The sequence below is a fragment of the Exophiala spinifera genome (assembly GCF_000836115.1).
Source record: "Exophiala spinifera strain CBS 89968 unplaced genomic scaffold supercont1.4, whole genome shotgun sequence".
Taxonomy (NCBI): Eukaryota; Fungi; Ascomycota; class Eurotiomycetes; order Chaetothyriales; family Herpotrichiellaceae; genus Exophiala; species Exophiala spinifera.
Genome location: NW_015622516.1, coordinates 2941976 through 2962969, shown reverse-complemented (window position 1 = coordinate 2962969; position 20994 = coordinate 2941976). Strand labels below are relative to the sequence as shown.

At 51.7% G+C, this 20994-nt stretch overlaps 9 protein-coding genes across 9 annotated transcripts; 3 read left to right on the top strand and 6 right to left on the bottom strand.

Moving 5' to 3' along the window:
* Positions 1-1471: 1471 nt before the first annotated feature.
* On the bottom strand, positions 1472-1768 carry PV08_06280 (uncharacterized protein; the record flags this gene model as incomplete). Its single annotated transcript, XM_016380618.1, has 1 exon — positions 1472-1768. The coding sequence occupies one exon, from the start codon at positions 1766-1768 to the stop codon at positions 1472-1474; it is 297 nt and encodes a 98-aa protein (XP_016236445.1).
* A 1789-nt stretch (positions 1769-3557) lies between these two features.
* On the top strand, positions 3558-5468 carry PV08_06279 (uncharacterized protein; the record flags this gene model as incomplete). The annotated part of the gene is made up of 4 exons (XM_016380617.1): positions 3558-4028; positions 4084-4229; positions 4291-4815; positions 4946-5468. 4 exons carry the CDS (start codon positions 3558-3560, stop codon positions 5466-5468), a joined length of 1665 nt encoding a protein of 554 aa, XP_016236444.1.
* Positions 5469-6304: 836 nt separating this feature from the next.
* On the bottom strand, positions 6305-9463 carry PV08_06278 (uncharacterized protein; the record flags this gene model as incomplete). Its single annotated transcript, XM_016380616.1, has 1 exon — positions 6305-9463. One exon carries the CDS (start codon positions 9461-9463, stop codon positions 6305-6307), a length of 3159 nt encoding a protein of 1052 aa, XP_016236443.1.
* Positions 9464-10504: 1041 nt separating this feature from the next.
* Positions 10505-10924, top strand: PV08_06277 (uncharacterized protein; the record flags this gene model as incomplete). The annotated part of the gene is made up of 1 exon (XM_016380615.1): positions 10505-10924. One exon carries the CDS (start codon positions 10505-10507, stop codon positions 10922-10924), a length of 420 nt encoding a protein of 139 aa, XP_016236442.1.
* Positions 10925-11920: 996 nt separating this feature from the next.
* Positions 11921-12826, bottom strand: PV08_06276 (uncharacterized protein; the record flags this gene model as incomplete). Its single annotated transcript, XM_016380614.1, has 1 exon — positions 11921-12826. The coding sequence occupies one exon, from the start codon at positions 12824-12826 to the stop codon at positions 11921-11923; it is 906 nt and encodes a 301-aa protein (XP_016236441.1).
* A 557-nt stretch (positions 12827-13383) lies between these two features.
* PV08_06275 (ubiquitin-conjugating enzyme E2 8) lies at positions 13384-14141 on the bottom strand (the record flags this gene model as incomplete). Its single annotated transcript, XM_016380613.1, has 4 exons — positions 13384-13523; positions 13576-13757; positions 13814-13928; positions 14018-14141. 4 exons carry the CDS (start codon positions 14139-14141, stop codon positions 13384-13386), a joined length of 561 nt encoding a protein of 186 aa, XP_016236440.1.
* Positions 14142-15290: 1149 nt separating this feature from the next.
* Positions 15291-16292, top strand: PV08_06274 (3-methyl-2-oxobutanoate hydroxymethyltransferase; the record flags this gene model as incomplete). Its single annotated transcript, XM_016380612.1, has 1 exon — positions 15291-16292. The coding sequence occupies one exon, from the start codon at positions 15291-15293 to the stop codon at positions 16290-16292; it is 1002 nt and encodes a 333-aa protein (XP_016236439.1).
* Positions 16293-16801: 509 nt separating this feature from the next.
* On the bottom strand, positions 16802-17590 carry PV08_06273 (ubiquitin-like protein ATG12; the record flags this gene model as incomplete). The annotated part of the gene is made up of 2 exons (XM_016380611.1): positions 16802-17022; positions 17203-17590. The coding sequence occupies 2 exons, from the start codon at positions 17588-17590 to the stop codon at positions 16802-16804; spliced, it is 609 nt and encodes a 202-aa protein (XP_016236438.1).
* A 583-nt stretch (positions 17591-18173) lies between these two features.
* Positions 18174-20393, bottom strand: PV08_06272 (uncharacterized protein; the record flags this gene model as incomplete). The annotated part of the gene is made up of 1 exon (XM_016380610.1): positions 18174-20393. One exon carries the CDS (start codon positions 20391-20393, stop codon positions 18174-18176), a length of 2220 nt encoding a protein of 739 aa, XP_016236437.1.
* Between the last annotated feature and the right edge of the window lie 601 nt (positions 20394-20994).

The following is a 20994-nucleotide window of genomic DNA, read 5'->3' as shown; positions in this document are numbered from 1 at the left end:
GGGGGGGGGGGACGCTGGTGCAGTATCCGGGCGCGCCCACTCAGGTGGCAACCAAAAAAAAGACAAAGAGGCGAAAAAAGTTTGGCTTCACAGCACTATACGAACAATCCTCCCTCAACCCAATGGAAAAGAACAACAAAGTCTAGGTTTTTGTGCGTACTAGCAGAATGTGAGGCGCAACCCCAGACCTTTGCTTCCCTGTTCTGTCCAATGCTACTCTCCGTAGCGGACATCTCGTACAACACGCAGGGATGAATGGATGGACAAAAGCCACGGTACGAGTAAGCGGGGGAAGCTCCTCGTCTGTGCTCGACTGCTTTTCACTTTACGAATCCTCGCACCATGGCCAGGAATTTTGTATTGGCTGCACACGACCCATCTCTATCTCACAACGCAGCTTCATCGAGACGATGTGCCCCCTCTCCTTCCCAAGGCCAGGCTGGAGAATAGACTTTTGATCGTTTTCGGTGGGACTTTTCCGCAAGGGCCGCTGTAAGATCCCATGTCTACAAAAACGTCGGCGAGTTTGCTCGACGACAAGGTTTCACAGAGAACATCAGACCACTACGAAAATGAAAGACTCAATCCAGATCATCGGTGTGCCTTTGTCGCTGGGTGGCTGATGCAGGCTGACCCCGACATTTCGGGCCATGGATCCTCCGTACTCGTATTCAGCCTGAAGCCTACCAGTCCTTGTCGAACTCAACTCGTCTTGTTATTGCGTAGGCGACCTTGATGCTAGGAGATGACGGGAAAATGGAACACAAAGAGATGGAGTGGTGTTGACAGATGACAATTAAATGGACTCCTCATACCATAACATACCGAATCAAGAGCGGAAGTATTACAGACGACTTTTACTTTGCCCGACTGTGCATTTATTGAGGTTGAAGCGGAAATACATCGCCGAATATGTTGTCTCAGACAAGGTATCCTGTAACTCTTATTTTGTTCAGCCTGCCCATTACTCTCGCAAGCGCCTAGCTATTACATATCCGCCCAAAAATCCTTTGCGACGCCGAAGAAGTATATGCGAAATGAATGTTCGAACTTTCGATCGAACGAGACCGCCTCGCCTGTAGCCAACCCGACGGCGTGGTCCAGAGTCTGCGCCTTTTGCGGCACTCTATTCAGCAATGAGGTTTACGAAATTAGCACCCTCTGCTGTAAAGTGAGGCTTCTACAGCCAGCCAATGACTTTGGATGCAGAGACATTGGGCCCTGTATGAGCACTCCGTACAGAGGCCGCGGAGAGATTTCCGTCTGGTCAGCCTCCGGTGACATCCTCTGACTCGGTCGTTGTAGGGAGGATGTATTTCCGTCCTTCGAAGCCAGGAACCTGTCGGAGCAGGTCGAGGTTTCAGCGTTCCATATGTCGACGCTTCTTGCTGCTTGAGATGTTTGCTAATCGATTCACGGTATTTGTTGCGGCTCAAGGCAATTCTTGATCCTATTTCCAGGTGCTGGGTCCTCATTTCGGACGGGTACTGCAAGCATGACAGTCGCATGCCGAAGACAGCCTTGTTTCGAGCATTTCTTGCAATGTCGGAACCAGTGCTTTTGAGTTTTCTTTGTACTGCTCATGCTGGGACATGCGGTGTCTGTGATGATCCCGCCAGAGGGTAAATTTGGTGGGAGACACCATCGCCCGCAAATCTTGCGCAGCTTTCCAGTCGTCGTAAGTGAGTTCCTTGCGAGCTGATTTGTCGAGGTTGTAAGAAGGTAGACGCGAGAGCTTTGGTGGTATTACTCGTGCTGCTGCGGCCATAGTGATGTGTGGAGGGTTTTTTCGAGTCACAAGTCGTCTAGCCTGTGTCTATTCTTTGTATCCCTCTTTTCAACTGCCAACCAGGCGGTAGTGGTACAGGCGGTAATATGAAGACTGCAAATGTCCAAGCACCAGGTGCATCTCCTTTTGAACGGCGCGCAAATGTGTTCGTCGCATGGTAATCCATGGCCTGGAAGCATCGTCCGATGGCCTCGAGGCTGACGTATGGCACCACCCTCTGATGATGTACTAGAGGCCCATGCAAGGATCGTCGTCCCATTGGCTCGGAACATGCGCACTATTGGCATTGACGCAGATCTCAGATGTGGGAGGACTGATCGATCGAGGTGGCGTGAGAGAACATGCGACAAGGAGCATGATTGCCAGGTGGCCGCTTCGATTAACCTTCGCCGCAACTGGGTCTTCCTGGCGATCAAAAGCATCGGACGAGGGGGCTAATTGCAATTAATTTGTTGGACATTTCTTCCTGCCTTCCCCGGAATGTGGCGCGAGCACCAACAATTGATTCGAGCCTTGACACACTCTTTCATCACTGACCGCTGATCATTGATCGATCACTCTGGAAGACCCAACAAACATCCATGTATCGCCGTGCGAACAAGAACTGTCTGAAGCACTGGTAGACTTCCCAGCATCCGAGTATCCGGCCTTGGCAGACATTACCATGTTATCCCACCGACTGATATGCGCCAATTCCACCACAACAGTCAGTCAGACGGGCCCTCCTCTTCACACTGATCTACCGGGGACGAGGATCGAAGGAGGAAGAGTCGCCTTGAAAACGCACTGCTCTAAAGAGAGAGTGATCCGTGTACGCTCGTACAAGCTTTGACAGGTTGACGACTACTAGACATTTCCACCCCATCCTTGGCTACTTGTACTCACTAGTCAGTCCGCATGCCTTGTTCCTATCAAGCTGCCCGAGACGGTAAGTACCTCAGAGACCAAGGTACATGGTTGGCCTCCCCCCTTGGCCTCACCCCCCTGGTCCTTCTCATTCTTCTCGACAAATAATCTCCGCTTCGGATCGGACATCTCGACATGGACTTGAGTGCCACAGGGAAGTATGCTTCCGTGCGACATCTACTTTCCACCGTGGGCAGCCTCTCGTTGCTGTAGCGCCATGAGCTCATCTGCCTCGAATTACGGGTATCTGAGCCGACGGGGAGTGCTTTTCCACCATGGCTTACGCCTTGTCCTTCTCCCTCGCCTCCAGCGAACGATCGAACTGGCGCTGGTCTAGAACCATTTCTAATACTGCTGCGGTTCTCAAAGCCACCAGCGTTCTCGCACCAACCCATCGTTTCCATCGTTCATCAGCCCATTGTTCCCACTAAACTACTGCACTATTACTTGCGACGTTCGCGATCGGGCTACTAACTCAGAGCCTTGGATCGAGATCTTACCAGTGGTCTGTAACCACGGGTGGAATCTCCCTACGGTCATTCCGGGCCGAGGGAATCCCTTCTGACTCGCCACTGGCTGAACTATTATGTCGATGCTTTCTTTTTGCGAGATCTGATGCCAGCCGCTTTGAGTAATTTCTTCTCCATGTCTACGGATCTTCAGGGTAGGAGGAAGACCAGCGTGGCCTGCTTTGGTTGCAAAAGGAGACGCACAAGAGTGGGTGTCTCGCTTTCTTTTTTGGTGTCCAACAAAGAAACTAATCAGTTCTCAGTGTGACGATGGCTTACCGTGTGTCTCGTGCATATCCCACAACACCGAGTGTGTCAAGGACGAGAACGACGATGGCCGCCGTAGGTTGGCCATGAAGCGCAAGCTCGGTGCCCTTGAAAATGACCGTCAACTTTTCGATGACCTCTTGGGCACCATCAAGACGACCAAAACGACACAGATTGAGCCTCTATTGACAATCATCCGAAATGGCGGCTCAAGGCATGACATTCGCACTTACCTCGATCACCACCTACGGGTGGACGCGAATTCAATGCAAACAGAACAAGGCGTCGCCGATCGACACAAAGCTATCCGACGTACGATGCGTGGGCGTATCCAGGACGTCGTGAACCCCCCGATCTCAGTCCCGGCGAAGCCATGGACCACTGTAACCGACGATGACGACTTCGTGTCGCACCTCATCTCTCTGTGGTTCACTTGGGCGCATCCCTGGTGGCACTGGGTCGACGAGAAGCTCTTCCTCGAGGCTATGAGGTCTGGAGACGAGAGGGGACTGATATGTACTCCCAGTCTGGTGAACATGATCCTCGCCGATGCATGCGTGAGCTTTCCCCCCATGTATCGTTGTTCTGAGTTGCGCCTAACGACCAACCCAGTTGTTGGACACCCTGTCGGCAGACGGCTCCGAGCCAAACAAATGGATACGCGAGCAGTTCTACGAAGAAGCGAGACGAGGCCTCGAGGCAGAAAAGGGTCGAGTCTCCATGGCTGTGGTGGCGACATTGGGCGTGCAATGGACCTAGTATGTTAACCTTGGGCCCTTTTCTTGTTTATGGTCGCTAGACTAACAAGAACTGTTCCAGTTTGAACACGAGTGGTCAAGATTCGCTCGGCAATACCGTTCTGTATCAGCAGATATTCCTGTCCAAAGATCTGGATAGGTGGCTGCAGAAGATACATCGCAGTATGGATCTACCCAAATGGTACTTCGACAATGTCACGAAATGCCTAGACAGACTCCAGTGGACACTTTACGCTCTCAACTCGTGCACACTGTTGAACTTTGAAAAGTCACAATACATCAGGCCGCCGTCTCGGCCCAAGCCCGAGTCGAACCATGATAAGTGCGACAACATTGACTGGACACCATATCCTCAACACCATCCCCCGGTAAGCTTCCATCCGGCCTGTCATTACCGCAGCTTCGTCTCTCTCACGGAACTTACGGCACGTGGAGAGAGCTTGGTTACCATCGAGACGAAGGAAGATGTCGACAGTGCCATGCGCCAGTTGGGTGAGCTGTATACTCGGATCCAAAATTGGAGCAAGACTTTACCCGATTGTTTGCTACTGGACGAGAGGTGTTCACCTCATGTGATTGCTCTGCAGTAAGTACACCACTCGACACTCGACCACTTCTCGTTGTTTTCGCGCCCTCTCTTTCCCAGCCAAAAACAAACCATACCAAAACCACACACTTCTTTACATACTGACATTTTGTTTCTCCAATTTTTCCAGTGCACTCCACAATTGGGTTATGGTGATGATGGCGAAGCAAATCGCTGCGGTCGAATCGGGGAATCACAGTCGTCCGTTGCTCATCCGCACGCGGTCCCCGGGCGAACAGCCAAAGTGGAAGGAAATATCGCTGACGTGTTCGATCCGCATCGCCGAGCTCCTGGAACAAATCCGCGTCCAGTGGGGGGCCGACCACTTCCCCGTCATCATCATGCACCCCGTCGCCATTGCCGTGTTTCCGCTGCTCGAAAGCTTGCACGAGACTCCCGAGGCCCCCCGGGCGTTTTTCAACCTCTGCCTCACCATCCGCGCCGCCAGTCGACGGTTCCCCGTCGGCAAAGGCTTGCTCCTCGCCGTCAAGCAGTTGGCCGACCGGAGAGGGATCCAGCTGCCCGAGAACTGTCGAGCCTGTTTTTCAGACCTGTCCGCCGTCTCGGCGTCTCAAAACACATCAGATCTCACCGACAAGGGGCTTGATTATCTTCTCGATAAGTGGGTAGATCTAGATCTGCAAGGATGTTGATAATCGACCGACGCCACCGACGGACGAAACAAAAAGGAAGTCTTGATTCTTCTTCACCTTCATGATACATGACCGTGGGAACTTCGCAACTCGAAAGGATAAGGGTAATCTAAGTAGAGCCATCGAATGATCTGCGTTGGACTGGACCGGACCGGACGGGACTCACTGACGTAGACTAGTTAGTTAACTAGTATATACTACTGGTTAGTACAATAGCCTACCTAGATCTCAGGGGATGCTTAAGAAAACGCACCACCTCCTTCTCTCTCTCGACGCCGAGAATCAACAAGTACTGGTAACTTCGTACCTAAGTAACTTCTCAAATAGGCAAGTTAGAAGAAGGTAGAGTCTCTCATCCATCAATCAATCCGCAGTCCCTCTATTCTATTCTGGGGGGGGGTTGTCAACTCAGAATGTATCTGTCTATTTAGTACGACCGTGGCCGCCGTCGTATTGGACACCCCAGAAAACTTTGTCCCCACAAAGGTTTTCCTGTATTGTACGGGGGACTCGGTAGCGGCAGCTTGAGGCACGAGTAAGGTGGTCGTAACTACTGGACGCTCCCGTCACTGAACAGGTGACTTGCAGAGGTATTCAGCTTGTCAAAATCAGAAAGGAAAAAGGCATTTCAAGTGAATCTAGGTAGGCAGGTAACCTGTAGAGTACGCAACGCAAGGTATCTATGTACCTGGGTGCTCGTAAAGGTTGGAAAGGAGAAAGCCACTCATTATTCAAGACACACGCAACCCCAGTCGTCAAATTGTCTCACTCTCACACACACACACTCTCTCTCCCTCTCTGTCTCTCTGGCATGCCCGGAAGTAGGTCATTTTCCATCACCATCGTCGTCCGTAAATTTCATGGTCCTTCTTCTTCGCACCATCACTTACTCGTTCTCTGGCGCGTTCTCTTCCGGGCCCGCCGGCGCCACCATACGCATCTCTCGTGGTCGTACTCGTTCTCGAGGTCGTCTGGGATTGAGATTGGGATTGAAACTGACTAGGTTCCAATAACCCCCTTCCTCTACCAGCGATACCCATACCAACTTTGGAGACATCCACAGGTTGAGAGCTTTCGGCCTCTCTTCCAAACAACTTCAACATGTCCTGCAAGGTAAGCTTCATGGCTCCCGTCTTACCCTCTATCGTCGCATTGGCCAATTCCCGCTTCTTGTCTTGCAACTCGAGGATCCTCTCCTCGACTGTGTTCTTGATAGTGAGTTTGTAAACCTTGACGTCGACAGTCTGATTGAGACGGTGAACGCGATCGATGGCCTGTTCCTCGACAAACGGGTTCCAAAACGGTTCGAGGATCACGACCCGGCTGGCCGCCGTGAGGTTGAGACCCAAGCTACCCGCGCGCAGGGAACAGAGCAACACGCGAGTCGAGGGATCGGTGCGTAGGCTATGGAGACTTGCCTCACGTGCGTCGTTGCGCATCTTTCCATCGTACCGGACGTATCTGATTCGCTGGTGCCGGAGGAATGGTTCGATTAGATCAAGCATCGACGTGAAGAACGAAAAGACAATGTATTTATGCTTGTGGGAGTCGGCCTTGAGGATCCCGAGCAAGTGTCGGATCTTCGCCGATTGCATGATGTTGGGAGACTCATTTTCACTCGAGTCGTAGTCGTCGTCGTCAGAAGAAGATACACACTCATCATCGTCGTCTTCGTCAAGTTCATCATCACTACCGTTATCATCTTCTTCTTCGTCATCACTGTCAACAATGACCCGTCTAGCTTCTTTGCGTTGTTTTCGAATAGTCTGTTTCTCCTTCTTGGCAATCTTTTCCTTTTTGCTCTTCTTGGTTTTGGTCACCTGCATATTTTGCTCTTCAAGATCCGCCTCGCACTCTTGACAACGAATCGCACCGTCTTTGGCTTCTTGTCTGGATAATTCCACCTGACACACATCGCATCGTCTGCTCTCTACACTGAGGCCGCCAAGCATGTTCGCGATGCTGTCCATTTCGTCGTCGACGCTCGCCTTACGTCGGCTGGGTGTCTGACTTCCTACCGGATCAGTCTCGTTACTCAGGTCGCTCCCTGTCAATTTCGGATGATTGCAGGCCTGTCGCAATCTCATGAGCAGCACCAGCGCCGAAGCATAACTCATCTTATTACCAGCCATCATCATTGCAAGGCTTCGATCCGTTCTGTTTTCCAAGCGAGCGTAAAACTCGCGTTCCTGTTCGCTAAATTCGGCCTCGACTTTCTCAACCGTTCGCGCCACAATGTTGAATCCAGGGCCTTTTTTCTTTTCTCCATCCTTTCCAGGCTGGGATCCCTGTTTCAGAACATCTTTGGTCCGCCTCTTCATGAACGCCTTGAGATAAACCTGTAGTCGGGTAATTGCTAGCCCACCTCGCCCGTTAGCCATAGGTTTCGTAATGCTCTCGCGCCACTGGTTGAGGTCATCATACGGTTTGATGCGCAGAAAATGGATCAAACTCTGCAGTTCGTCGAGGTTGTTCTGCATTGGAGTGCCCGTCAGACACCATCTGTACTCGGCATCAAGAGCACATGCAGCTTTGGTGGCTTTGGCATTGCGATTTTTGATGCTGTGCGCTTCGTCGAGAATGATACGATACCAGTGGACTCCAAAGCATCCCACCTTGATATTTCCACCAGACCCAGCGTGCTCGGAAGAAAGAGTGTGGTAGGTGGTAATCACGACATCGTGCTTCTTGAGATCCTTGAAGTTCTTTGTCCGATGTGCACCGTGATGGACAACAACGCTCAACGCATGATCATCCTCGACGCGGTCTTTGATTTCAGCTTCCCATTGTTTTATCAATGCGAGAGGTGCCACGACTAGGGTTCCTTTGCCTATGTTTTCGGGAAGTTTTCGTTTAGACTTCTGGAGTTCTTCGGCGGTAGGCTTGGGGTTTGACAGGATGAGAGCGATGGACTGGATTGTCTTGCCCAGACCCATGTCATCTGCTAGGATTCCACCTTTCGGCAGCACGCCTCTGGTCTTTTTGGTGCCAGTCTCCTTGTCGCACATCCAATTTACGCCATCGATCTGGTGTGGAAGGAGTTTAACCTTTAGGCCGGCAATAGTGCCATCGTCTTCTTCGTCATCTTCCTCTCCCTCTCCATTATCTTCTTGTTCTTCTTTGCCTTCCTCACCCTTGACAGTGAGGACTTTTAATTTATCGGAAAGATCTTCGAGTTTTGTTTCCAGTTGCTTCTTCCGTCTTCTGGTTCGTGGCTTGTCTTCCTCATCTTCAAATGCCCCCTCGAGTAGCGCTTTGATGTTCTCGTTTGCCTTGGCCGAATCGATATATGTGTAAGGGTCTGATGATGAGAACCGTTCCTCTTCCCAATGGCTTCGATTTGTTGCAGAACCTATCTTATCGATAGTCATATCAATGATGTTTTGGGGTCTGAAATACGGATTCGTGGACTTTTGAGAAGAGAAACTAGGATGACCAACGGGTTTCGGTTGCCATGACGGCCAGTTGGAAGGTTTGGGGATTTCGAACACATCGTCTATCGACCGTCTGTCCTGATGCAAGGACGTGGTCTTGGCCTGGGATTGTGAGAGGCTTGCAGGTTTGGGAATTTCGACAAGATCGTCGTCTGATAATCGTGGCTTGGACTGCTTCGAGGCATTGTTAATGTCTCGAAATGCGTTCAGAGGGTTCGCGACAACGTGGGGTTTATGTAGTTCTGGTCGTTGAGAGGGTCTCTTCGAAGCAACGAATAGATTTGAGTATTTATCTGGCTGACTATTGTTACTCTGTCGTGGGGCCGATACATTTGCCGCTGGCTTTACTGGAGGCTGCGGTCGTGCAAACGGTTGCGGAGAGGCTCCCAGCGCCGTCGGTCTGCCGAACTGAGGTTGTTCTAGTTGATTCTGCAAGTTGGGATAGAGCGGTTGCGGACGGTTTTCTGGGCGTTCATCCTTCTCTTGCGGCCTCGTGGGAGGCGCCGCATTACCCATGGATGGCGCAAGTGGATTTCGAGCTGGCGCTTGTTCTCGCACCATGTCGATCGAATAAGATGAAGTCGAAGGAGTGAAACGAGGTCACGTCGACATGAGGGTGCTTGAGTTCAAAGCAATGGTTGGGATCGCAGGCATGGAATAAGCCCTGCGGCTCGTTCTTTTGAGTGACGAAAGTCACCGACTGTAGTTTGCGCGCGATCTCCAACGTTGTCAGGACAACCAATGCGGGCTCTGAACAGCGAGAGACGGCAATGGTCCAACCCCAATTAGGAAATCGGGTGATGCCGCCCTTGCTCACCCCCGACTCGCGCAACGTTATGGATGTCAAATGCTTATCTCTATTCACAATATCAATGAAGTCGGACCAAAGGACTGATGTTTGTATCCTTGTCTCAGGCGAGCACCTCAAGATTGATAGATGAGTACTTACAAGTTGGAAGGTTGGACTCGTTCTACACATATAACATGCCCGAACCTTGATTTGCCGCCAAGAATCTTTATTGAGACAACGCCGGCCCCAAAGTCCGCTGGCGCTGCCACTGGGCGGAAACCAACATCTGCAGACGTTGGATCAGCAAGAGCTTGAAGCACCAGACCGCATAGATCTTCCCTATGAAAGCAGGCCCTCCAACATGACCATTATGCGAATACCAGATTCAATTGTCAAATTCTCGGCCAAGGGCTCCCAATGAAGAGTAGTGGTGATGACTGCATGCATAATCAGATCCGCGAAATGCCTCCAAATGTGCCAAGGTTGCGCTGTGTGAGATACACTTCAACAAAGCTTCACTAATTCAGTGACAACTTGGCGAATCCAAGTTTCTGAACTACCAGCTACTTCCGCCTCACTGCTAGTGAATCGCATGGGCAGCGACAGTGACTGTGCACTCAGGCAGCACGGTGGCCGCCTATAAACAAAGGCTCATGACAAAGGTTCCTGGGCTTCGTCTCCTTCCGCTGAGTTAGATATTTGAAGTCAACCGTCTTTCGTCCAGGGTTTCTTCTGTCACGGTCAGTGTCACACCTCGGCCTAAGCCGAAGCGCCTTGTCAACGAAATCGTTATCCCTCCGAGCGTCGAAACGATGGCAAACTCCAAACCGGACCAAGCTCCATTCTACGACGTGTATTGGGTAGAATCTGCGGGAATGCCTAGGAACCACGTGGCGATCTTTGTTGAGACACACGAACTCGGGCCTGGCACAGGACACAATTTCCAGGTGTCCGGCACCATCCAGCTGGGGATGTACCATAACCACCGGCCTGGAAAGAAGCCCGAAGAGGACGAGCAGTCGGCATTCGTCAGTAAACGACTTCTCGGAAGAGTACCAAGGGCGGTCTACGACGACGGAACTTTTCGACAAGTCTGCGACCGAGTCGAGCCCCCGCCGAAGCAATTCGAGGGCGCCAAAAGATTGTTCCCCGGGCGAAGACTCATACGATGTGGTGAATGGGCAGAGGACGCGGTTGGGCAGTTGAAGTCGGAGGGCATTTTGTTAGCCTAACGGAACCGATGGGAGAATGAGGCGAGGTTCACAAAGCCAATACAAACGCATCGACCTCAGAATGGAGTTTTCATATACGACGGGGAAGGGGGAGCGCGTGCAGAACCGAGTGAAGTTCTCAGTGAACTTGGGGGCCGAATGGATGTCAGGGTTGGTAACTTTTTTTTTTAATCAGGTATGGGCAAATCGGGCACGCTGAGGCGGGAAGCAATGGTATTCACTCGACGGTCAACTTCAGTACCAAGCCCAACCTCGCACGTTACCTATCGATCAATAGAGAATGGATTGCTCTGCCTTGTTGTGGAGTGTGTTCGGAGTGGACATTTACTGTCACCCTGGCCAACCCTTTCGAAGATGGAGCAAAGGCACCATTTGTGAGCGGCTGAGAGATAATATGGACGAATTCCGAAGAATCCCTTCAGCAGGTTGTTTCGGTTGACTGGGGCGGAACTATGGTTTTGCCTCGCGTAGTTACACATGACCAGGAATCGGTCTCTCCCCTGTCGCGCATCTTCTGGAGCTGGATTGATCAATGTCTCCGTAGATGGTCCCGCCGCATGACAGACGGGGGAGGTGCGGGAACATCAGGTTCTTTCGCGATAAGATCGCCTTGAAGCTCTCAGATATAGAGAGACACGTGGATAGAGAAACCTGGGTTGAGAAACCCGCATACCCTCAGATAACGATGGCCGTTGAGGTCACCCAACTATGTACAGCAGCAGCCTCGTGCTTCATTTAGCGTTGCGAGCCTCAGATGCCGCCTCGACTACCTGCACACCAACGGACAAAGGATTAAACAAATTATGGACTATACTCTGGATGGTCGAATGAATACAAAGTTGCTAAAACAAGTGAGGAAGTCATCAGCATGGTAAAGTCATGTCAGGTCGTTAATCCCAATGTCTCACAGCCGCGACGGCAGTGCTTCACGGCCTTTCCGTCGCCATAAAGTACTTGTACGAGCTGTCGGACCGCTTGAGAGTCAAGATTGCAGACTCATCCGGCTGCAGCTCGAATAACACCTTCCCAGAATTTCTTCAAGCCCAGGACGTGTGCCCGGGTGGGATGCGTGCACCCACTGTCCGCCATCTCCCTCTTCGCCTCGGCCTCTCTGGCGATTTCCGCCTCCCTTCCCCATCGCGCCTGTGCCCTTCTCTTCTCTAGACTTACAGGATCGATCTTCTCTGCTCTCTCGAGGGCCAGCTTTCGTGCCGCAAACCGCCTCACCAGAGTCTTGACCGTGTTTCCCTCGGCTGCCTCCAGCTCATCCGCTTTGCGCTTTTGTGCTTGTAGACCTCGACCCTCAAGCCAGGCTCGGAGACCATCCTTTAACCCCTCCCGTATGACCTTTCGTCGTGTCGCCACAATCGCAGGCGAGACATTGCGTCTGGCGCACTCTTCAGGCATGATGTTCAGGGAAATCAGGCTATTCATACTGGGCCGCCGCTCAAGTTTCCTACCCAGGCCGTCCATCAGCCGCCGTCTCTCGACAGCTTGCCGCGACTGGATCAGAGCTGGGGACACGAGGGAGGAATATGTGGTGCACGTAGATGGCAGGATGGAACGCTCCACCAAATCATGCGGACTTGGTCTGTGTTCGAGATTGTGACTGAGCCGGATGCGAACCAGACTTTTGCTGATTTGTCTCGACAGAACGTTTGTCTTGCTCAGCCATATCCAAGAATTGGGCGGGCTAATGGACGACTTGAGCGGTCTTCTTGCAAGCGCAACAGACAGTGTATGGGAGGCATGATGTATGCGCTCGAGGTGCAAAAGGGGGTCGCAAGCAATGTCGCGTAAGACATGGCAAGTACGGCTGAGCTGCAATAGATCTGGGACATCAAGGAAAGACAAGATGCACAGAAGCACCTCGGGAGGTAGGTGATTTAAGGACTGGGACATGGTTGATTAGGTCGGATCTTTATCGAGCCGTGATCCTCGCAACAGAGGGAGATGGAAGCTGTTGGTACGGATAAGTAGCATCGACCGCTCGTATGGAGCAATCTGACATTGTGAGACAGATGGTGTTTGGGTTATCAAGGACGTGATGGTATGGTGGAGGGGCACGGAGGTGTTACAGTAGGAGTGTGTCACAGGGAGAGGGAAGAGGGTCGCGTGGCTGGTCAAGTGTGATGACGCAGTTGCACCCAGAATCCACACAGATAACACACCCCCAGTTTACCAAGTAGGGAGCACAACCATGAATCACAGATGCTAACAGGGCACAGTGCATGCTCCAGATACAAACTACAAACTTCATTGATGAGATGGATGAGATGGATTGAGTAGTTGGAGGACAATAAAAAGAGTTGGCACTCAAAAACCCAGAGAAGAACCTAGATGCCCGTATGCGCTTGGATTCCCTTCCCATCAATTACCTTATTCCATGCTCCAGGCGCCCGTGTATATAACCAAACATCAAGATAGCGCCAGTACTGCAATTGCTGCTCGATGCATCATCATACATCCTCCATAGCTCCAGCAGGCTCGTCCTCGCAGTCGCTATCAAAGTCCTCCACTTCACTCAATTCCCCATCTGTCTCGTTTTCGTCCTCATCGGCATCGGCGTGGATATTCGTGGCATACTGCGCGATATACTCTACAGTCCATGTCAGCATCTTGTCCGTCATCTTCGGCGCCGTTGACGTTACCCTTCACCCTCGCATCGTAGCTCCGCGGTTCTCTCATCAGCAATGCTGCTGCTTCTCCGTTCAACGGGTCTGTAGGATTGGGATATCGAAGGAGTTGAGGTAGGAAGACTTCGAAGATGTTGATCATGTCGAACATAGGCGACCAGGTCTGATTGATAACGTCTAGACACACCGAACCCGACCTGTATCCTCAGTCAGTACCAGCGCTGCTAGCAATCTGCTCCCGTTTCCAACCCACCCTTCGTCAATGTTCGGATGGAAGATCTTGTTGACGAAGCCAATCGAGGGCGATTTATATGGATACTGGTCGGGTAATTCGACGTGAACTTTCCATTTTCCTTCTGCAAAAGGTGCTACAAAAGTACAAGTCATCCAGTCAGTCTTTGTTTGTCTTGTGGGATCGATCAGTGCGATCATTTTTATGAAATAGTCATGTTCTTACTCTCTGACGGTCCTTTGAATATGACATAGAACTCTTGCATGTTGTCGTTAACCAGTGTCACCTCGTAGTCGCTCATCATGAGCTTCATCACATCCGTCTCTATCCTTCGCTTGGGACTACTCATGGTGGTTGTGCGCTGGACGATGTGGGTGGGCAGGCAGTCCTCTGTAAATGCTCGTCTTAGAGCCTATGATTGTGTGCAGGGTCACACCTCTGAGCGTGAAAAATGTCGCCGTTCAGGGAGGATTGGACAGCCTGTTGAGGTGGCAAACAGTTGGCGACCGCGGAAGTGGCTTGGGCTGGCAATCAACGGAGGAGGCTCGGATATGCGGATTGAAGTTGGCCTTGTTCGGAACGATGTCGAGCGTAGGGTTGCGCGAGAGAGGTGAGTCTGGGGAAGGCTAATAGATCGAGGGCTTTAGGACGTGTCTGGGTTTTAGGTAGAACAGGTTGTTTAGGAGATCGGACGAAGAACGAGAGGTGCAGCAGGACTAATTGAGGACTGATATGTGGTGATGCGTGGATTGCGGACAACCGACGTGGGGTGGTTTATTCCCTTTCCACGTATCTTGCTGTCCCTGACTATCCCGATCAATCCGTCCTATCACGCCGCCATTCACAAACAGGTACTATACCTGGACAGGACTGATCAGTGAGTAGCCGTGCTTCACTCGTACCCCATCCGCGACGATGCCTGACAGAGTAGGTCAGCTGCTCTCTTGGATGGCCACGGCAGCGCTTTGGCCGTGACTCCAGCGCCTCTGTTTACTTGCGAGGCATTTACTCGGAAATCCAATGGCGTGGGACAGCCAGTGAAGGGACAAAACCCTCTGATGCTCACCCTTGGTCCCCGGAGACCAGGCCCTGCTTACCAGGTATCCAAGGACAGATCCGTCGTCCCCGTATGGTGCGAGTGCTCCATTCTCGGACAGCCCAGGATCAACAGTCCAGGCGTAGAACGAGGCCTGGAGAGCCCTCGGCAACCATGCACAGAAGCCTAATGCAGTGTGCCTAAACGCGCCCTAAGCTTGGAATGGGCTTAGCCTTCTTCTGTCGTCGCCGAGGCTTACGGCTGCGAGCCACAATTTTACTCCAGACTCGAGGGTCATTTCTCAGATCTACGTTATAGAATTCAGAACGACAACAATAAAAACAACCAAAACCCCCAGGCCACCGTGATAATTCTTTCTGCGCTATGAGTCAGAGTCAAGGGTCCGTCTTTGATATTTCTCTACATTTTCAACCCTCCGGCCTGAAACCAGGCTGAACAACCATGGCCTCCATGGCCGGCGCGAGCAGGTCTTCGCAGACACTCGCACGACCTCTTTCCAGAACGGTGATCTCGCAGGTAGCCTGCTCACGGCAACAGACTCGCTGGAGCTCCCATGCCCCCTCCTCTCCTGCACTTCTCGCCAGAGGTCAGAAACCGGTAACCATACAAACTCTACAGAAGATGTACGCCGAGAAGTCTCCTATAACTATGCTCACCGCACATAACTTTCCCTCGGCCCTCCTGGCACAAGAAGCTGGCATGGACATGGTCCTGGTGGGTGACTCCCTGGCTATGGTGTCTCTCGGTATGCCAGACACATCAGAGGTCACACTCGACGAAATGATCATGGCTGCCCGAGCCGTCAGCCGAGCCGTCAACCGATCCTTCACCGTCGGCGACCTTCCCATGGGCTCCTACGAAATCAGCCCCGAGCAAGCCCTCGCCAGCGCCATCCGCATGGTCAAAGAAGGTCGAATGCAGAGTGTCAAGTTGGAAGGCGGTGCTGAGATGGCGCCTCAGATCAAGAAGATCACAACGGCTGGGATTTCCGTGTGTGCACATATCGGTCTGACTCCGCAACGACAACATGCTCTAGGCGGTTTCCGAGTCCAAGGGAACACCCTGGACAAAGCAATGTCTTTATACCGAGACGCCAAAGCCGTTCAAGACGCCGGTGCCTTCATGGTGGTGCTAGAATGCGTTCCACCCGACGTTGCTGAGGAGGTCACCAATGCCCTTGCCATTCCAACCATTGGTATCGGTGCTGGAAACAAGACAAGCGGCCAAGTTCTGGTCCAGATAGATATGCTTGGCGTCCGACCTCCTGACTCATTCATGCCGAAATTCGTCAAGAAGTACGGTTCACTGTGGGATGCCAGCGTGGCTGCGATCCAACAATATAAGGACGAGGTGACGGATCGAAGTTACCCCGCTGCGCCTTATGTGTACAAGGGCGACGCAAAGGTGACTGAGGCATTCAAGGCGGCGTTGAAAGGGGAGTGAAATCTCCTGGTATTATTCCTCCTAATGGCAGTGTTGTTCGCTTAGGGGACCAAGGTGTGTCTGACCTCAAGTGGGAGTTGTAATGAAGATTTCGTGGATATCCATAGCGCATGAGCGAGCTTCTTTACTTTTTTGACCCTCTTTGACGTACACTGCGTCGTGTACGACTACGACTCGTCATCCAAAAGCAGGCGTTGTAGAATAGCTAACGATCAATTGGTCGTCTGTCTTGAAACACTGAAATCTTAAAAGTCAGCAGTCGATTTCTTCTTCTCTGGAATTTTCGGGAGTGACGTCTCGTTCAGTCGGCTCCTTTCCCAGGAAGAAGAGTATCCGTCCTTTCGACAGGCCGTATTTCTCCCCGTACGTAATGGAATCCGAACACCGCAAACGCAAACGCAAATGGGGGCGGAGACGATAGCGAAAAACAAAGTATAGATGGTGCAGAACGACGCGGACAGAGAGAATAGAACGGAAGAAAACGAACCCGAAACAAGTTCCCAACACTCTCATCCAAGCCAGGTGCGAAGACGCTGTTGACGTACAAAAACAGTCCATCTCCAGGCTTCGCACCGACCTTTTTCCTCAAAAAGTTCAAGACGATACTGAACTTTGACGACGCGCTGATCTTGAACACCCGTTGCTTCAGAATCGGCGCTGACCCGAGTGGTTGGAAGCGAATTGATACTGTTGAGCCGCAAAGAAACGACGACGAACGACACAATGTTAGCTAGGCAAACAACCTCGTACTCCGTATCTTGACATGAGTTCGTAGGTAGGTAGGTAGGTAGGTAATGACCGGCAATCTTCATACGTCCAAGAGAGCCACCTGGAAAGGTGATGTACACACGCGCACACAACCAACCAAGAATGGGAGAGAAAGGAGATCCCCAAAAAAGGTTTCACATACCTTTGCGATTATCCAACTCCTCAACATCCTTCAACGCCGCACTCGCGTCTTTTGGCAGATTCGTCAAAATCACGCTCGCGGTCATACTCATGGGTAGATCTCCTCTTTCGTCTTCGTCCCCACCGCCACCGCTGTCGTCGTCTTCGGCTTCGTCCTCGCTACCATGCTCCATTGTTGGCAGAGGTCGTGGTGTTGTTGCTGCTGCTGCTGCCGCCGCCGCAGCATCACGTCTCCCCGCGACTCCAGGGCCGTTTCCCTCAGGGTCACTAGCCGGGTAGTGATGACTCGTCCTCCCAAGGTCGGTGTTGCTATCCGCCTGTTGCTGTTGATCTGATCTGTCCTGTGAGGCCGATGCGCGGGATGTCCGTTGAGGCAAGGATGGCCTCATGTTGTTCTTCTGGAAGAATACCTGACTTACACTCTAAAACCGGAGAAGGCCATAGACGAAAAGATACGCGGAAATAAAAGTCAAGATGTTCAAGATCCAGCACGACTGGCAAGGCACTTCCATCTCAAACAGGCAGTTGTTTCTACTGTTAGTCGTCTACGTTAAAGCGGCATGAATCGCAACTGGCACTCCTTATTAAACTGCGAATGTAACACAGCTGCCTTCTCAGTCTGTCAATCGCCAGCTTTCACAGCTCCTCTCAGAACGCTTATCCGATAAGCCCTCATGTGAGTCTCGTCGCCCTTTGCTATTTACATCGTATAGCATAAAAGAATTTGCAGAAAACACGGAATTGAGCCTCAAGCGATCAACAGTGTGTCAGCCAATTAATTGGAAACCAATCTCTTCGTCTCAGCAATTGCTCGTCAGCTCTTCATCATCGAGATATTCTGCGGTTTTCTCTGTTCAAGCAAGGTCCGGCCGAAAAAAGACAAGATAGCGCAACGGAAGATGTGGCCAATTTCACCAAAACCCTCAATACCCTCATCAACCTTAAGCCACCTCACTCGTGTGCAGGCTCTACTCACTCGCCTCTAATAAGGTCGGCGGCTTCCAAGAGGTCCGGCAATCTCTTCTTCTCCTTGATGCTCTTCAGCCACTCAAACATCACAAGCTTCTCGTGGTCGTCATCACCCTTGCGATAACCGAGTTCGGCAAGATGCTGATAGTCCTGTTTCTCTCTCTGTAACCCGCGATATGCCATACCGACTTTGCGATTGCCGCCCACGTTTTTTAATCTCTTTGCATCTGGAGAAGAGCCATGAGTACTGTATCGCTTGCCAGTATGCGAAGGATTTGGGTCCTCGCCATCATGGTCAGACCGCCATTTGTGCAGGGCAATCCTAGCTTTTGCCGCCTCCCTTCGTACCTCACTCCCGGTAAGTGCACCTTCTGTCGTCTCTGAGTAGATATACTCGATAGCGTTGTGAAGAGATCGTGGAATCCAATCCTTTGATGTTGCATAGCTCAACAGTTTGCAGATGAAGTCGTTCGGATCTCCTTCCCGCTCCACCTCTGCCAAAAGCTGAGGTAGGTAGTGATCGATTGCTAACCCGATCTTTTCGATACGATCATCAACACGCAAGGCCGCTGGTTTCGGGAATTCACTTTGGACCTCATACGCAATTGCCGCCGATGGTATACCGTGTAATGCCAGAAAGAGCACTTTCTTGACGATGTCGGCGCTCAGGACCCGTCGAAACATGGTGGGCAGAGTTTGGTTTTTTGAAAGCATACGTAAGACATTGTATTCTTTGGGAATTGGCTGGGTCTCGGCGGCGAACAGACTCGGATATTCTGTCACCTCTGTCTCAACTGGAGAAGGGCTCACAGCCTGATCTTTACCCACGTGTGGTTCATCAAGCCGTTCGGGACGTACCGAAGCGCGCTCCTGGGCGTGAAGGTCTTTGCGACTCCCTAAGTGATTGCCCTGGAAATGTTGACTAGGCATGCCCCGAGCCTCAGCGCGAATCTCATCATGATGGTTGATACTGGTTCCAAACATCCGGGTAGTAACATGACGATAGCCTCGAAGAGAAATCTGGTCGTACGGCACGGTTGTGTCGACATGGCTTGGGTACCCAGCTTGTTGATCTCTTGGATGACCGCCTGAAACTGCGACATTGTACTCTAGTTCGTCGAAGTATCCACCAAGACGCGGGATATCTTTGCGCTGAGTGCCAGACTCTGAAGTAGGTTGACGTATTTGATACGGAATGAGAGACTGACCTTTACCAGGCTGGAATTCGGAGTGGTGCTCGCGGAGAGTTTTGTGGTACTCGGCGACAGCCTCCGATGGTGAAGCTGACTCAGACTCGGACGCTTTAGTTTGATTCCCGAATTGCACCCCAACTCCATCCAGCTGAGGTTGCTGTGCATTGAGAGATGCTGGTCCTCTTCTTGCTACAATTGTCGAGAAATTCATGCTGAGACCGAAGGGAAGCCTACTTCTCCAGCCAACCTCAGCCGCATAGCTGAATGCTTGTTGTTGCAAGACATCTTTGCCTGGATAGTAATGTTGCGCCCTGGAAAGTACATGGAGGATACTACCGAAGATGTGGGTGTCCTCGAGAGCCTGTGGCCGGTCCGCCAGGTACCTGCTTGTTGCATGGTCTACGAAGCTGACAATCAGGCGGTCTGACTCTTTATTGCGAGCCTGCGTAGGATACCAAATTCGCGTGGTTGGGTGGAACGGCTGGGCTGTGGCACGAACATAATTTGGGAGTACCTTCAAAGTTTCAGGGCGGTGACCAGAGTCCATGACAGGAGGCGCAGATTTCCTGATGTTCTTGGGGCCAGAATGAGCAGATGCTTGAGGCTGTCTTGGTACCGTTTCGACAGCATGCATACGACATGGGGAAGGAGTTGGATGATGGAACCAACGACCTTCAAGCGGTTGGCTCTGCCGAGCTGGATGACCTCGTTGTGATTGCCGTGAAGGTATGTTTTCCTGATCTCGTTTTGCTGCTTCACGTTGCGGGTCCTGGTGACCGAGCACTTGGGACTGGAGATGATGTTCAGGAAGATGACTGGCTGCCCGGAAGTTGTGGCATGGCTGTCGAACTGGGCCCAGTCTAGCTTCGCTACCGGCATTTTTGGAGCCTCTGCTCATGTCTGGAGTAGCCAGAGGTGTGCCTGTAGGATCAGCATCGACTTTGATGACTGGCGTCAGTTGGTCATTGGCTTTGCGGTTCTCTTCCCCACCATCATCCTGGATGGCAGGAGGACCAGAAGGACTGGCCATTGTGTGAGGAAATGAACCCTTTCAGGATAGTCGCGATCTCTTCCCAAGTGCCGAAACTGTTGTTATCGCCCTCCCGTTCTTGAGCGGTCTTTGTTGTGAGGACCTGATGAGACATGAAGATATCGAGGGTTTATATATCGCGTGGCGGGTTGTTTACCTGTCGCAGTGAATGAAGGATGCGAATGTGCAGCGACATTGGCACTTCACTACGCAGAAATGTGAAGTGACCTGTTTGCTGACGTGTTGGGTGGTGAGTATGTGCCGAAGTAAGAGATGGCGCTTCGACAAGGGGTATGTGTCGATATGAGAGAAGTCAAGGATGCGGCGGCCGACACACGAACACCCCCAGCGGGAAAACGATGGTCTTTTGGGTGTTGGATGTAGGTTTGAACGCGGCCCACCTCAGGAAGCCATCCAAACGGTCATTGAAGAAAGAACGAATCATGCTTACCGACGCGTGCCTCATTCACTTTCGTAGTATGTCTCAGGGGGCGGTACGGAAAGGGGGTATACAGCGCTTCTGTATATGTTCATTCGCCTATCGCATATCATCCACCCAGCGTCTCACCACTGGGATTACCAAACTCCCGCAATGCTGTTC